Consider the following 18,284-nt stretch of genomic DNA (forward strand, 5'->3'; position numbering starts at 1 on the left):
TGGCACAGGCATTTGTTTTGAAGCTCCAACCTTTTCCCTCAGTGTTTCAAACGCTAGCAGAGGAGCCTGCTGAGGGAGCAGCCTTTGCATGATAACCCGGAGTCGTGCCAAGACACCCAATCTGTTCATTTGGACAGGTTTCCAAGGAGCCTCCTCATGAAAATATCCATGATGTCAACTGGCCCAGCAGGATTTGAAATAAGGCCTGGATGCAGAAGCTTCCTCTCAACCAAAAGCTGCATTTATCTTAAGGGCATCTCACACACTTGTGTGACTGTTGGTTACAGGGTTACAGCCCACCCCACTGCCCAAAAACAAAGCTCCAATGTTTAAAACAAGTCACAGTTTGGCTGCCCAAAACCAGGGTCTGGAGAGAGAACAGACTCCAAAGCAGCTCTGAGATGGGTCTGTAGCACCCAGAGATACTCAAACCAGGCAGCTACAGGGCACAGGAGAAGATCAGAGAGGCAATGACCTCCCTTGTGATGGGGCACAAGGTACCCGGTGAAAACACTAATGCATATAGTCAAAATCCTATGGAGGCACTGGGGGTTTCCAAGCTCCAGGAGCAGGTACAAGTGTCACCCCAAGATGGAGGGGACAGTCACCAGCTCAGAGGTCTTCTCCTGTCACCCAGAGCAGAAACCAGGCAAGCACAAAACACATCAGGTTAAGTTTTATAGAAAGGTGATGACTGAAGCTGTGGGTTGATGGCGCACAGTATGTGGGCGAAACACATCCAGCTAAAGCAGCCTTTTAAGTCAAAAACACCCATAAAACACGTATATTTAAATATATATAAATATATATAATAAAATATATAGATATATATAATAGATAAATATATAGGAAAAAATTAACTGTTCAGTGGCACAACTCAAATTATGTACTGAATCAGGGCTCCAGGTTGACCCCTGATTAGTACATTTACCAACACATTGAGTTAGACCCCCAAGTTGTTGAGCAGTATTTAAATACTCATTTAAATACTGAGTATTTAAATGAGTAATAAATGAGTATTTAAATACTCATTTAAATACTCAGCTAGGAAAACATTGGTCTACAAAAGGTGTATCGACCTCTAATGAACAGCTGTTTGGTTTTTGTTTTTGTTTTTGTGTGTGTGTGTGGTGTTGGTTTTGTTTTGTTTTTTTCCCAGAAGAAGACAAGAGCACTTCACTCACAATTTCTATTCAGATATTTTGACTAACTAAAAGACTCCGTATCAGCAAAGAGCTGAAAAACAGCTATTTTTCTCTGATCTTATTGTGCCTACTGCCACACAAGGAGTTCATTTTAAAAAGCAGTAGTCAATGAACAGGTATTTCAGGCAAAAAAAAAAAAAAAAAAAGAGCAATTAGCAAGTTCAAGTTCTATCTGTATGTTTATAAAGGATACAGCTAGTGACACATAATAAATATGAAAAGGACGTTTATGGTTTACCAATACAGTTGCTTACTATATTGCTGACTTTACTATAAGATGATAGAGTTTTATAACCCATTCCTCAAGCCAAATGAGGATTAAATTTTTGTGACAGGAAATTTCTTCAAGAACCTTGAACTGTAATCAAGCTGGTACCTGAACAAACCAATATATTTATTTGGAAACAGGCACTGACCACTTACACCATGGGTATACCCTTGGAATTTTGTAAAAGCTCCATGAAATTCAGAAGCCACAAGAGCGCAACAGTTGGCATGATTTGTGTAAAATCTCAATTGCAGTTTTATTAGTTGAAGGACTATGATGCCTAGGATTACTGCCATAATTTCAAATACTCAGCAGTCAAGCCTTTTTTATTTTCCTAAGTAGAAATCACAAAATAAAAGGCAAAACCAAACCAACCAACCCCATCCCACCCCAAACCACCAAAGAGATAAGAACCTATGTAACTGGAATTTCAGGCCATGTTGAAAAAACGTGAAAGCAAAACTTCTAAGGAAAGAGATAAGAGATTTACTAGACTGCCAACCTTTACCACAAAGCAGTCTCACAAGGAAGGCCCACCTTTAAGTTGGAGAAAGACAACATGTAATTAATGCTAGTTACCAACATTCTGAGCAGATTTTAAGACTTTGTGGCCTTCAGCAGTATCCAACTAATTAACGGAGAAGATAAATGAAGGTGACTTTTCATGCTGCTTCCTATATGCAAGAAACTGCCCTGTAGAAGCCAGAAGGTCTGTTCTCTGTAGGAGCGTCTGTAGTCTGACCTCCCCAGCCCCTCAATGCCTACAGCATGAACGACTTATGCCACCACCACCAGATGCCTCTGCACTTCTGGCGCTTTCCAAGCTAGCAGCAAGAGTTGCCCCTTGCCACAAGTCTCAGTTCCACCGTGCTGTTTTCCAGGTGATTTATTTGCAGTAGTGGATGTACAGTCCCCCAAGAAAGAGATATAACCCAAGAGCAATGCTCTGCAGTTAGCTGGCTAAGTGAACAAATGCACTCCAAGCAAGACATCGAGTTTCTCTGGCTCCCCTGCTTAAGTGGGGCTTCTCCTGTAGGCATTCCCTGTGCCCAAATCCAAGTGTTTGCATAATTCCTGTACAAGCACAGGTCACAAAACAACTGTATTAGTGGAGTGTGACGTGGTTGACAGTCAGCTGAATATGAGCCAGCAGTGTGCTCAGGTGGCCAAGAAGGCCAACAGCATCCTGGCTTGTATCAGAAGCAGTGTGGCCAGCAGGGCTAGGGAGGTGATCGTCCCCCTGTACTCGGCTCTGGTGAGGCCGCACCTCGAGTACTGTGTTCAGTTTTGGGCCCCTCGCTACAAGAAAGACATCGAGGTGCTTGAGCGAGTCCAGAGAAGGGCGACGAAGCTGGTGAGGGGTCTGGAGAACAAGTCCTACGAGGAGCGGCTGAGGGAGCTGGGCTTGTTCAGCCTGGAGAAGAGGAGGCTCAGGGGCGACCTTATCGCTCTCTACAGGTACCTCAAGGGAGGCTGTAGCGAGTGGGGGTTGGTCTGTTCTCCCACGTGCCTGGTGACAGGACGAGGGGGAATGGGCTAAAGTTGCACCAGGGGAGGTTATTCTGCGTCTGGTAGACTTCAGCTTCAAACTATTGTATTTTAGTAACACAACACAGGTATGGGAAAAAAAAAACAGTAATATACTTTAATAAAGCATTAACATACATTGTATCATATCAAGAGACAACACAGGTAAGGCTGTCACAAAAATACAGGCACTACTAGTATTTTATTTAAGATCACAGGAGATGAGAAAGTTTGAAAGCAGATGAGGAACAGCCACACACACCCCTTATATTCAGCTACCATAGCCTGAAAGCTATGAGAGGTACAAGAGCAATACAAACAAATCCAACTACTCTGAACAGTATCCAAGTACGTGGGCCAATTTGTACCAGAAGTATAGTTACCAGAAGACATAAGGTTCATATCAGTTTTTATATGTACAACTTAAGAAACAAATGTAATATTTAAAGAGTTCAGAAGTTAACTTTCAACAACACTATGTAGACTTGAAGGCAGTAAATCTTACTCCTAGTAAGGCTATTTTGAAAGGATGGATATCATGCAAATGCAATCAAAACAATACGTTACATTTCAAAATATGCAAAAGTTCAATTTTAACTTTCAAAAAAAAATATATCAAACATTATAACTGTGATCCACCAAAGCGTTTTACATACATGCTTGAAGCTAAGTACATGGACTAAACTGTCAGAGAGGGTAACGAATACCAAACTTGAGTATCTCAACCAGACCAGAAGTACAGTGATCAGTTCCTTCCAGCATCACCACAAATGCCAATGCCTGCACCAAACATTTGTCATTCAGAGGCTGCTGCTGGCTGCAAAATTCAACGTGCTTTTTCAAGCTGTAAGGCCTGCATAGCTTGTTGTTGGTTGTTTTTTAATAGCTCTGGCATTAATTTGTGATCACTGAATATACTTAACACCTCCAATGAACATGGGGAAGAGGTGTGCACAGAAAGAGCCTGTGGATTGACTGCAGACAGCACACAGCTGGAAGCACATAACAAGTTACTTACATCAGGCATTCAGACAGATTCTCCTTAGCTCCCATACACTGTACCCCTTGCTTATGATCTCAAAGAGAAAAACCATTACCAGCATTAGCACTAAATCTATAAAGCAAGGCCAATTAACAAGAAATAGAATCTTAGTTAATATTTTAGTATAGCGATGCTACTTGTTCAAATGGTATCTAAAGATGGCTTATGTTACCAGCAGGTAGGAAACTTCATTTTTTCTTTAGGTCATTATAATAACTTGAAATTAAGTACAATGAAGATGGCCAGCTGTGTAACTTTTATCACCACTCAAAAATAAAGTGTTGATAACTTGAAAATAAGTAAAGGAAAAATAACACTAGAACCGTTGTGACCTCTCCCAGGATGTTACGTGCACCATGAGAAGTGCTAGACTGCTGCACTACTTTCTTTCTTCAACCCCAATGCTATCATAATCAAATTGTAGTTGTGTACTCCAAAGGAGACAAGTTATTTTCAGTCCTTTAATATCATATTTCTTCAGCTACTATCAAATTGCCTGAAGGTTCGGACTTTTCAGAAGTTCCTCCTATGACATTACATTCAGTGCTTACAAGTTTCTTAGAAGCAGTACTCCTCATCTAAGAAAAATGTAGTTAAAAGTAAGAAGATTCCTTTATTTCAGTCCATCTAATTTTGAGTCACAGCAGCGTATCATTTGGATTCTGCTAGGCACATACTGTGTGGATATGTGCAACATGAAGAACGAAAACGGAAATGAAAGATCCATTTTACTTTAATCCTGACCAGCAGCTGTTAGCAATTTTCTTTAGTTATCACTGTGGGACATGATGGATGGGAAGACTCAATATGCTGAGGAACTAGTATATAGTATACAAGTGCGCTCAAGGACTGTGTTCAACAGCACATTTAGTTTAACTAGGAACTACAGACTGTAAGAGATAACAGATAGTTCCTGGGAGTATCTATCATTCTTCAGAGAAGGTGTCTGATGATCAAGAGGATAATATCTGGAAGAACGACTGCATGATCTTTTGCTACATGGCTAGCATACCATGTCACTGAGGAAGAAAAGTGAATATTAACTCAAGTGGTAATGAAAACCAAGAAATCTGCATAAAAGAACAAGTTGAGATATTACCATTTTAAGTTTACATATACTTTGCAAAGAATACAAAAAACAGATACACAAGAACATGCAAGTGAAACAAAGCTAATCTGCAATAAACAGGAAAACAGAATACACATTCTAATACTTAAGGCATTAAAAAGTTCACTTGATTATGCTAAAGAGTAGCAATGGAATAAGGTCTAGACCTAGCCAATGTAATTAAATAAAAATTCATTTGGCTCTTCCAGCCTTTATTTCCCTCCTCCTTTTTACATGTTTTTATAACTTCAGATCATAAAGTTACCAAGTGACATAGGAGATGAGAAGTAATTGTAAATAAGGCATCTTCCTCTATTAGTAGCAATGCTCCAGAGATTTGTGATTATATAGATGTAGCTGCATAGCCATTTTACAGACCATGATTAGACTAGATGTCCTTCTGTCAAGGATAAAAGAGGATGTCGACTACTCTGATACCAAAGATATTTGAAAAAACATCCTTTTCCAAGTTCACCCTATCCCACCTGGGGTGCATACTCATTTAAAAGCATATTGACACCCATCACTAGCCCTCTGTCTGAAAGATGTACCCCATCATTGTTATTAGGCATACCTCTCAACTCAGATGAATCTCAACAAATAAACAACCTTTTTTTAATCTACAAGCCTTACAAATAAAAGCCCAGTACAAATAATTAATGACTTGGTCCCCAAACAAAAGCTATACACCAAAATACAAAATCCAATTAGTAATCTTTCAAGATGCCAGGCCAAGCCATCACACTCATTTTGCACAAAACCTTAAATGCAAACTATCAAGGAAATCTAGAAATTACTCATCAACCTTATAGAGATTAATCCCAGAACACCTCAGAGCCATTCCAGTAGATTTTAATTGACATGAAACAATGAGGACAGAAGTGTGTCCTAGAATTCATGAGAAGTTTTATGAAACTCAAGAATATTTTATGAAAGCCAATAGTTTTACAAAATTCAGAGAAAGGTAGCCAACACAAGCATGAAATACAAAGCAATTTTATCACCTCAAACCACTCAAGAAGGAAGCAAACTGTACTAGTAGAAATCTACAAGTCGTCTTCAAGGAAAGTACCATGTAAAGCACACTGCATTAATCTAGACTTGACATTATAAGGGCAAGCCTCGCTGTGGCAAGGTCCATACTAAACACCAGATCAGAGACAAAAGATTAAAGTAAAACATTAGATGTCACAGTCACTGTTCTACTGATCTGGGAAAGGCAGAGACTCCAAGGTGAACAGAAACTATGAACCTGCCATTCTTGCAAAGTCAAAAAAAAAAAAAAAACAGTACATCCAACACTTTCATCCCTTCATTAAAATAGAAATACTAAAAAGGAGCACTCCATAACATATCCCCATTGCTTCTGACTGACATTTGGAATCAAAGGTAAAAGCAGAAAGTTAGCAGAGATAATTAGAGCAACAGAGATCTTTTAGCACAAGGCAGCATATCTGAGCAGCCTACCAACCAGGAGATGATGAACTTTGTTTGCTACTTAAAAAAGAAGCTATTAGTCGACTACTTCAGTTCATTAGGCGTATAAAAAGTTTCATCTAGAGGTCATTCCAAAAAACACCTCGCCTTGTGTTTAAGCATATATGCAGCCCAACAGAAACCGGTGATAATAAAGAAAAAAAATCTCAGTATCTGTTGGCTTTCCTTCTGGGTATTTCTGAGGAAAATGTCAATTTAATGCTGACAGCAAACAAGGATGTCAGTCTAATTAGATTTTTTGTTTTGGCATGCTCCTGATCCTATCTATATACTCTGAAGAAAATCTGATTGATGATGAAGGCACAATTATACAAACCTTAACATTCACTCTAGGTGTAGCTATGCAGAAAAGGGTTGGGGGAGGGAGGGGGAGAGGGGGAACAAAGGTGAAGTACATTTCTCTTCAAATAATTTTAATTCAGTTTATTTTCCCACAGCCATATAAATTTAAAATATGAAACAACAATAATACAGCTATAGAATCTAGGTTTCCTTTCAAAGCAGCAGCATATAAAACATATAAAAGCTAAAACTTCAGCATAAGCTTAAAAAAACAAGGACTGAGTGAATTTTGCAGAAGACATGAAATTCACAAAATACAGTACACAAAAATACTGGAATGCATAAAATATAAAGCTACACATTCTAGGTAATGAAAGACATTGTAAATATACAAAATTTGCTAAGTTAAACCAAGGGATTTGTGAGCAAGTACCATGAATACAAAGAAGTTGGCAATTAATACTTGTAGATGAAGACAAGAAAGAGGCAGTTTTATATTTAGCATTCATTTTGCGAGTTCACGACTTCACTTTCTTAGCATCTTTTTTTCCGGAGTTCTCAGTAGCCAAATCTGCTTTTCTCTTCTGTGACTAAAAAGGAAAAGAAAAAAATAATTAATTCCAGCAAATGGTGGCATCATACCACAATGTTTTTAAGTACATTAACTATTTTAAAAGATAAGAAACATTAATACATTCTATTTTTCAATTCAGTTTTCTAGGAGTTAACAGAAGGGTAAACAAAAATCCCAGATTTAGACACTTAAGTCTGCTACCCTTTTTGCTTTCTTGATGTTCTGCATTACGTGGTCTCAATGGTACAAGTACTATGCACATCATGAATGGGATGAGAAGATCAGGACCTTGATTTATTTAGAGTTTTGCTGTTGTAAAAGTGACAAATATTTAAGATAAAAGGAGCACTTCTTACTTCTTCCTCCAGAAACTAGTACATAGTGGAGTAACAACAATTTTAGATTGAAGTCAACACATCACATAAACATGTAGGCAGAAAGAAGAATAGCTGTTTTCTTTAAAAGTGCCTTAGCTACTTACACTAAAGCCTTTTCTCAAAAAAAATAAGTAAGGACCCAAAATACTGTGAATTGGGAACACCTGCATAGAATCTTGGAGAGCTGCGAACAGACAGATATTTGTTTAATCTCTCAACTAATGGTTTATATTTAAACAGTTACTATTACCTTCTTTTTCGTTTCCTAACAAAAATATAATTGAATTCTACCCCCCTGGAAATAAAGTGCTGCTCAACATACCGATGTGACTTTTGATCCTCTTTTCTTCTTTTCAGCTCGTTCTTTTTCCTCAATTTCCATATTCTCTTTTTCTATTAATGATATGAGAGTATTACAGCGTCTCTGAAACTCCTGAGGAAACAGAGAACAACAAATATTATATGCAACATACAAACTCTCTCATTTACAAAAAAAAAAAAAACTTGAATTCCAAAATACTCCGTTTTTCCAGAAGTATTCAATACCCAGACTGGTAAGATGAACTTTGTTATTGCACATCCGTCTTCATCTTAGTGCAACCTTTTCTATAAGGAGAGAAAGGTAAGATATTTACTGAAATATTCGGCTTCCTGACAGTTTTCAGGACTGCCTATATCTTCCAAGCTGATGTTCCTAAAGACTGATGCAATCTTTCATCATGTTTATGTGAAGCAAATAATATCCTGCTGCCAGCATACTATGCCAGATTTTAGGAAGAGGGGTCTTCAGGTACATATTTAAAGCAGGAAGAAATCAAAGCTATCTTCAGCAATATTTTGCGGTGGCACACAGACATTTTGTGACGAAGTAGGACACTTTAAGCTCTCAACTGGCAAAAACCTATCCAGTTTTAAGCCTTGAACACACTGTTGTATGTACCTTCAGTCAAAAAGCACCCAAAAGATAGGAGGCCTTAAATACTTTTAAGCATTAAAACTTCCAAGTCATCTGAAAATGTTCAAGATTAAATAACAAAAATGTCATTTATACATTAAAAAATATTTCCAGTACAATTGTCACAATACTTCCATTGTACTTAATAAGAGTTAGCTTGGTAGCAGAAATCATTTGATTCCTGTATCCCATCTGGAAAAACAGATCTCTTACCAAATACCGAATATGTACTTATTTCTATTATGATTATTGTTTTAAGTATGTTGAAAACAGCAATTCCATGGGCTTCTCTTTCTAGCACAAGGCAGGAAGGTTTCTTCTGATGAAAAAAGCTGGAAAAGAACATCTTATCTATTAAACTCAGTGAAAAAAAATGTGATCTATAAGCTACCCGAAAATAGCCTAGTAGCATAAAGCTCAACCTACAACTGGTCTATTCACCATGAAGTGAACAGGTGACCTTTTTGCCCAGGAATCAGTCTCCATTTTCTTAGTATCTGTAACCTGTATACTGCCTCAGCCATCATGCATGCTTTCTTGATCCTGATCGTTCTGAAACAGACAAGCATATGACTCATTTTGGAGAAGTTCATGTCCTAAGACTAACTATTTTCCTTAAGTTCTCAAGGTGCCACAGATTCCTCTACAAATGGGGCTGCAAGGCCTTGGATGAAAGCTGCATAATCCAGAATGAACACAGAATCCTTCAACCTTTCTTATAAGCAAAGAGAAATATTCAGGAAGTTTTTCTTAACAACTCCCTGCTGGAAAGGTTCCAGTCCCATGCATGTAGTTTTACAGTCATTTCTGCCACATCCATGTAAAAGTAACCCCAAATCCCCCAACCACAACCATAAATATTCTCATGTCAACCAATAAAACTCCTCAAATTTCATGCAAACAACAGCATTCAGATAAAAAGGCAACAAGTTTGAGAAAACTTGGGTGCAAGCCATCCCAAAATGTATTGCATCCCCAAACACAGAACAGAGATCTGTCCCAAAACACTTCACAAATCAATAGAGATGATTGAAAAGAGGCAGAAGCAGAAAAATGATTGCCAGTATGTCAGAAGCATTTTCCATCATTTGAATTTGTGCATGTTACACTGAAAGACAAAGGAGCTGTAGGCAGAGACTGATGACAATCTGGTCCACAAAAGCAAGCAGTTCAACCTTCCTGAGTGTAAAAGAAATTACTTGGTGTTAAATTCAAGACAAACAGTTATCAGAAATGTGCCAAGAAATAACCTCTGACATTTGCCTACAGCACTGAGAAAAGTTCTCATATTTGAAAGGAAAAAAACCACTTGCATAGATGCATATGTTTACTATAATCAAGTGTTCAGGTTGACATTTAGTCTTTCCAGACTGCTACTCCAGAACGTGCAGAGGATGGACTCAAAAACAACTTTCTCAGGAGAATCGCAGAAGCAGTTGACAGTAGCATGTAGTATGCACACAGGTTTCTGCTTCACCTACTGTTACAAAGAGAATCTGCATTATAAATTCTGCGCTGAACTCCTGAAATTTCTGTATGGACTGATCCATCTCATTTCAGTACTATAAAAATACACTTCAAGTTTAAAATGCCCTGCACCTTTAGAGTTGCAATTTCATTCAGTATGGCTGATACTTTTCTCCTTAGGATTGAAAGAGATGAGATGTACTTTGCTCTCCACTTCATAGTTATAAAGACTAGTATTGCAATAAATAAGATGGGAGCACTGAACCATCACCTTCTGCATGACCGAAGGCATAGATGGTGGCTTGATAGAGAAAGTAGAAGTCTGAAGCTCTGTCAACAGGCCTGTACGTTCCTGTATTTACATAATCGTTTCTTACACTGGCTAGGGTTACAGAAAGGTAAAAGAACGTACATAAATTATGCCTAGAAAACAGATATGTGATTCACTACTGCCATGATATTCTGCATTCTTTCTGCATGGACAGAAATAAAAGAATAATTACTAAACCATAAAATTAAGCTTTGGTGCATAGTTTAAAAAAATCATAGTTTTAGGCATTCAAGTTCTGAAAATTTACATTTTGGGTTAAAAAACTGTTAATGTTATAATAAATCACTGAAGCAGAATCTTTGTTTTCCAAAGAGAAACCTTCAGGAGGAAAAGAAACTGAAATAAGAAGATGGAAGGTAAATAAGCTTCTTATACGGAATTCAAGAGACATCTAGTGGTTACTTGAACACAAAGTCTGAGAGCCCAGTAGCAAGTACTTGCCAGAATTACACTGCCCTCCCTTCCTATCCTTTCATGAGTTTGAATGTAATGAAAGGTAATTTTGATGTCACACGAACTTCACTGTTCTAAGAAGGCGTTTTATCCACTTTCACTGAACTTAATATATAAATCTTTATAAAGATTTCTGTTTATACTTAGTGCATTATTCTCATAATCAAATGACTTTCCAACACTTTTCATCATACAAAGCATCAAGACAGTGCAAAATAGACTCACAGAAATGAATACTCCCCAGAAATACCACGGTATTTGTATTCATGAAGTATATCAGATACGGGCAGTTTAAACCATACATATCATGACCATTTGTAACAATTACGAAAATTAATGCATTCATGAAATGAAAGATTACTTTACCTTTGTATTTTCATACCATTATTTCAGCTACATAACAGTAGAAAAATAGTATTAATAGGTAGACTTTTGAGAAAATAAGCCAAAATTCACTGTATTTCCACCCAGTCTCTCCACTTCAGCATTAGATACCACAGAACATGGTTCCACACTTTAGAAAATTATTCCTTTCTCCTTTAAAAAGATTTTTTTAAAGGAACATAATAATTTGAGAGAAGACTGAGAAGATTTAAGTCTACCTCTGACTTAAAAACATCAATTAATCTTAAATGTTGAGCTATATTTTTAATTTCTAGTACTAATTTATATTACATGTATTTCCTTAAGCAGATCCCTCCAAAGACAACTTAAAAGTAACTAAAGTTAATATTGGAGAGGTTTTTATGGTCACAATTTTAAATCCAGTATCTATTCAAACAGACATTTCAGCAAGAAAAGTCTTCAATTATTTTTAATGAAGAACATTTTATGAACATACCCTAATGTTGGAAAACAACAAGTAAAAAGTAATGCACAGTGGCTCTGCAGCTACTGAACTATCCAAAAATGCAGATTTATATACAAAATGGCATGAAAGTTACGTGACCACAACATATCATTTAATAAGAAGTTTGCTTACAAGGCAATGGGAAGTATCTATGAGTGTTGTAGAAGGGACAGGGTGCTCCAGTATTTTGTCAGCCATGCACATATGGTTTTGTGTTCAGTCAAACCAAAAAATAGGTGTTTCTTCTCTTACTCTTTGAAAGTGAGTAAGATTAGATCATTCCAGGTATTATAAGAAAAACTGGGAAGTACATGTTCCCCTTATAAATACATTCACATTCCAATTGCACATACATGTGGCCTTTAAATAAGATACAAACTTACACATTTTATCTGTAAGAAGGAACTTAATCGGGTAAATTTGACCAAAGATTCCAAGTCTGAACTAAGTTTCCTTAGAAGCATCCCATACTCAGAGGCTAGTGCCTACATAGCTTATTATTTGCAGCCACCGACACTCCCATTAGTATTATGTTCTGTTACTTAATTCCTAAATTAAAAAAAGAATGCCTCTGCTCTCCAGAAAAAGGAAAAAATACAGCTAAAAATCAGAGTATTAGTCAACTTACTACCTAGCCAAGTTATTTTTCTGAGTATAAACAAAATCAGCAGAAAAATAAGTAAAAAAATGCACTTAAATACAATAGTCTTTATTCAAAACTAGAAAGTTCATTTTAAACCAATAGTTTTGATGATTAACTCACATGAATCTCTGAAAATTTTCTCATGCTTTTAGAAATTAAGTAGGAATATTAGAAAAGCTGTTCTTTCCTCCAAGTATATAATTCAAATGTTTTGAGCCATTTAGTCCAAAAATTCTGAAGAGCAGTCACGTTCTAGAAAATACTGTTAAAACTTTCAGTTTGCAATAAAAGTAACATTTGTAAGGCTAGTTTATTTTTGCATTAATCCCTTCGGGTAACACACAACTTCAACTTGGCAAGTTTTCTACTCTGTTTGTTTCAGCTGTACTGTGTTGTTTGTTGTACTAAGGGAATAGGTAGTTTTATTAAAAATAAAGAATGAGAATGAAAGCTGAAATTATTTTTGAGAATGAAAGCCAAAATTATTTTTCCGGCACTTATTTCTTACTTTCCAGTATTTTGGCACAAATCCAAATTATGTAATAGGGCTTAAAAGTAACAAAATTCTTCAGATACCTACTTGGTCCATGTAGCTGATACCTACCATTGCAGTTCTAGATTTGATAAACCAGTCAAATCTGAACTGAGGAGCATTGCGCACGCACTGCCGTAGTTCTTCATACACGTTTTCTTTGTCAAAGCCCATCTTGTGTAACATGCATATCAGAAATCTGTCTTCTTCTTCTGTGTAATTTTTCCCTTTGTTTGTTCCATACTGAATACGCAACTGATGGAAAGGTGCTTTATACCGTGCAATCTGAATGCAAAGCAAAAATATTGATATTAAACACAGTGCTACATCATGGATTTATTACGTATTCAGGTGGATTACTGATACATAAAAATAGAATTTCCATCCCCAACTGATCCCTTTCTGAAGGGATGTAAGAGATTACATCCACCTGTAACCACAGAGTTAGCAAGAAGCAGTCACCCTAAAAAAAATTTTAAAAATCCTGCAGTGATTACTTTGGCATCAAGGGCTTTCTTGATACTGATCCTCCGCTGAATTCTTGCCTCTCCTCGTTCAATTTGAGCCATAATCCTCTCAATGTCTTGTAGTTCATTGCAACGTTCCCAGAAAACAGCTAAAAACAAAATTTGTAAAATAAGATCTTTTCCTTTACTGTTTCACCTTTAGTCAACTAAAGCACTCAAGCAAGAAAATGTAATACAGTTTGTAGATCCACAAAACCTTAAGGATTCAGTAATACTTTCTCTTTTACTGTGCTAGCAAAGGAAGCTTGCACAGACCTTCATTCACTGTCTTTAAGTTAACTACAAGCAACAGATAAGTAACAAGTATAAGACTATTTATATCCAATATAAATTGCTGGAGTTAAGTAAAACTGCGAAAAATTACTTTTAAAGGTAGTTAGTTATAACCATGGTTTAATGCTGCTAACTTGTTTCAACATTCTTATTCATGTCAATTTTTTCTTGCTATTTCTGAAGTCAACAGGAACTTAGTGCACGACTTATAAAAAAGACAGTAATGTGTGGCTTCTCCTGATTCTTTGGGTTGGTTAAAAGATGTAAATTCAGCACTTTATACAGAGCTCTTGATGAGCTGTTCTTTTTTTAAGCTAACATGCAAAACATCGCAAGGTTACATTTTATGAAGGATTTTAGGAAAACTAAACATAAGGATGAAACAGGAAGAATTCTGAACAAATTAAAAAGTGTTGTGCAAATTCCAAAGACAAAGACACAGCGCACTAGCTAGAACAGTATATAAACCTATAAAGAATTATGTTGGCACTATAATGCAACTTCATGACTCTACAAGACCACTGTGTCAATGTAAATCAACTACAACGTGTTCTAAATTTCAGCTGAGGAAAAAGGATAGCTCAAGACATGTTTGTGCTGCAAATCTAACCTTTAACACAATTAAATCTGCAGGGGAGAACTACAATATCCTTCCTATACACATCCAAATTCTACATTTTGTAGAAGAACACGTAGCAAAAACAATGGTTATTCGACACGACTAAGAAACATATTTTGAAATATATACAGACCTGAATATTCAATGACCTCCTCGGGTGACTTTCCTTCCACCTCACGGGCAATATTATCTATATCATCACGACCGTATTTCTCATTAGCTTTAATAAACTGATTAAAATCCCTTTTATTCCAGTTTGTAAAACCCTGTAAGCACCAAGAGATCAGGAAGCTATTACTAAGTAGAAAGGAAACATTTTGCAAAATTTTGTCTTATGTATCATTTGCTACAATTGCCAATGCCTCTGCAATGTCACATAATTAGAGTGGATAATGGTCTTTCAGCATTTCCGTAACTTCTATTATTCAGGGCTTATTACTGAGTCATTAGAAGTCTAAAGAGTTATTTTCTTGCACGACTCCACATGCTTTAGTAAGAGCTTTTTACTTTGCCTCCTTTTTAAATCTTTTATGAATTATTTCTCCAAAGAAAGTCTCACCGACAGGTTACTGTAATTTTATTTAAGCAACAAAAAGTCTTTGGAATACAGGAAGCTCCAGGAGGAGTGTCGTTACAAGTTCTTCAAATATTTCAAGTATCTAAAGCAATAGCTGCTACTTAGTACACATACAAACCTTGAACCAACCAAACAGCTGGATGAAAGCTTAAATATATCAAGAAACAATCTCTAGTCCAAAAAGATGCAATCAAATGGAAACTCCATAGCACTGTCAAACAGGAAGTTTAGTGTGTGCTGAAGAAATTAATCCAGAACTGAACAACAGTTAAGTGAGATACAATGCACGGAAACATGACCCAAGAACATGGCACTACATTTTAAAGTCAGTGAAAAGAGAAAGCATCAAGAAAACAAAAGTCACGTCTACAAGGAACTTTGCCAGTTCTCCAGATGAGTAAGATGACTTCTCAATTAGATTGCATCTTTACAAGTTCAACATACACAAATATTTATTTCTAGACATCAACAGACATGCATACCATCAAAAGCTGAAGTATGTTCTCTTCTATAAACACGTGAGGTTAATAGTCAAATTGGGACCTTGCAGGGCTAGGAATACTAACCTGCTTCCTTAAGCAAATTTTCTGAATCTAGAAAATCTCAGTACATCAAGACACGCCTTTCTCTTGAACAATTAACTTTTAATGACCCTAGGGAGCAGGATAATAGTCCCAAGTAGTCAATAAACTAGCCGGTGACATGGAGACAGTCCCAGTAGAAAAGGAACATGCTGAACCAAACTGGGACAGAATTAATGGATGTGACATGCCACCTTATACAGCTGTGTAAAAAACATATGGTAATGGAAGCTTGCCTTCTCTGACTTCAGTCTTGTCTGCTAAACTCAGTAGACAAATGCACATACAAGTAAGTCACTGACTAGATTTCTACATGCATTGCTGGGTAGTGGATTCACTGTACAAGTCTAGGCCTCGAAAACATTGCAGAAATCCAAATAACATGTTTTAGCTGACTAAGACAAACTTAGTCAAGGCCAGGAAAGGGGTCTCAACCAAAAAACAAGCCAAAATCATTACATCTTGCATGCTTACATCTCTATAATATTGATATAGCTTTCCTGTGCATACACGCCATCATTAGTACTACACATTTACAATTCCATACTAGTAAAAAATACACAGTGAAATACTTGACCTATTATTTTACCTGTGTTAGTAGCTTTTCTTTCTCTTCAGTTTCTTCAGGAGTCAGAGGCATAGAATCATCTATCTTCTTTTGTTCTTCTTTTTGTACCTGGGCTGCATTTGGGAGGTCAGGGTTCCTGGGTACCTAAGATCAGAGGTATCAGTAAGCAAAAGTGCTGCAATGTTAAAGACACTTTTCCATGGACCTTGCTTTACAATCTAGAAGTACATGTTAAATTTCACACGAATGACATAGCCCACACCTACTAAACATTTGTTGTCACAGAACAAAACAAAACAAAAAGCATCCCAACCCTGGGCTACTCTAAAGAAATGAAACCATAACAAAAACAAAACAAAAAAAGAGTTGCACAAATATTTTTATACAAAACTATTGCAAAATTTAAAAACATTATCCTTCAAGATAAGGTGATGGATTAAAGATTGTCATTAAGTCACGAATATAAGGTCAAAAATGGTTCACTTCACTTCACACACACTTCACTTCTTTGAAGGGGAAAAAAAACCATTACCTTATATCCTATAGTTTTACGGTAATATAGAATTTCTTTTTCCAGAAGTTCAAACAATCGTGGTGGAAAAAATTGGAAATCCTGAATATTTGGCTGTTTTGGAGGTCGTGGAGCCTTCAAAAATACATGGGTATATTAACATAATGTAAGTTTGACTTCCATGCATTTAAACTGTCATAAATCAGCAGTATTGACAGCATATCACTTTACAAGTACATTATTCTATTACCAGAATAGGGTGAGAGCAGGGGATGCAACATGGGAGAGCAGAAGAGCGAAAACACAACATGAAGACCATTGTTGCCAACATCTTACCTTTGGGACTTTTGGTTCACTAACACGCAGGGCTTCTCTGAAATAAGCATCAACTGCATAATTAGCTTTGCGCTCTCGTTTTGGAGGCTCTATCCATTCCATCATGCTCAGCTACACACAGAATTGAAGAACAATGTATTAAACTAACTGTATTCTTTTCTCAAGTCACAAAATCATGTCTAGCGTGGCGCTGCCAAACAAGTATTTTTTCACACTAAGTATGGTGCTTTAGCTCAACAGTACAGATAATAAATCAGAGCTCAAAAATAAGCCAGAAGTTATAGTTAATTATAACATGTATTTAAGCACATTAAAAATAATACACCAGTAAAGGAAGGCTGTAGTCTTGCAGTGGCATGACTAGACACCTTTACAGTGATCTTTACAGTAATCTACTGACTTCAGTCACCTGAGTGAGGTTGTTTCCATCTGCTCAAATACCATTGAAGGTCTATGGACTTGGGCTTTAAATTCTATTATCTATGATGATAAAATGATACAAATTTACTGTGATATTTATAAGCTCTGCAGAAGCTACAACATTGGTAAAAAAAACATTAGACAGGAGTGAGTTCTCTTACAAAAGGACTTCAGTTAAACTTAAAGCATATTTCGAGGCAATGCTATATTAAAATCCTTACAAAAAGGCAGCTTATCAAGATGAACAGTTCTTATTTACATGTATATACGCACCCATTCTATTCTCACAAAATATTTTATTTTTCTAAGTGTTTCTTCAAAATTGCTAAGAAACCTGCATCAGAAGTGCATCGTGTAGTTAACATGTAAAGAGTTCATATAATTAATTCTAGATAAAACCTTAAGGAAATCTTATGTCCCATACATACTGCAAAAAAACTTCACATGAATGCTTACAACTAAAACCTTCACTGCAGAAAAAATTCCACACACAAAATTCTAAACAGGATTGTTTTTTCTTTTGTTACATGGCAGTAAAACAATACCAGCTGCAGCAGTATAGTAGGATGCAGAGTAGTCTTTTTGCTGCAGAAAGGATAAAATTCGAGCGATTTTATCAGATTTTCCCATTAAGAAAAACAGGACAGGCCTGAAAGCTCGTTTAACACAAATTAACAATCCCAATGGTAGTACAAACCTAAGTGAATTCTTCAGGTCCCTCTTCACTACCTTTGCAGCTATAACATTGCTAGCATAGCCTG

General features: G+C 36.6%; 1 protein-coding gene across 1 annotated transcript in view; it reads right to left on the reverse strand.

Moving 5' to 3' along the window:
- Positions 1-3,092: 3,092 nt before the first annotated feature.
- The window catches only part of SMARCA1 (SNF2 related chromatin remodeling ATPase 1), a 33,040-nt gene continuing 17,848 nt past the window's right edge, over positions 3,093-18,284 (reverse strand). Inside the window, exons 17-24 of the mRNA XM_084294141.1 lie at positions 17,104-17,214; positions 16,789-16,902; positions 16,278-16,400; positions 14,664-14,796; positions 13,609-13,727; positions 13,184-13,396; positions 8,203-8,313; positions 3,093-7,519 (exon numbers count right to left, since the gene is read on the reverse strand). Of these exons, the coding sequence (XP_084150267.1) occupies positions 7,448-7,519; positions 8,203-8,313; positions 13,184-13,396; positions 13,609-13,727; positions 14,664-14,796; positions 16,278-16,400; positions 16,789-16,902; positions 17,104-17,214 (996 nt within the window). The 3' untranslated portion in view covers positions 3,093-7,447. The remainder of the gene's footprint in view (positions 7,520-8,202; positions 8,314-13,183; positions 13,397-13,608; positions 13,728-14,663; positions 14,797-16,277; positions 16,401-16,788; positions 16,903-17,103; positions 17,215-18,284) is intronic.

Source organism: Netta rufina (genome assembly GCF_964035555.1).
Source record: "Netta rufina genome assembly, chromosome: 12".
In the NCBI taxonomy this organism is placed as follows: domain Eukaryota; kingdom Metazoa; phylum Chordata; class Aves; order Anseriformes; family Anatidae; genus Netta; species Netta rufina.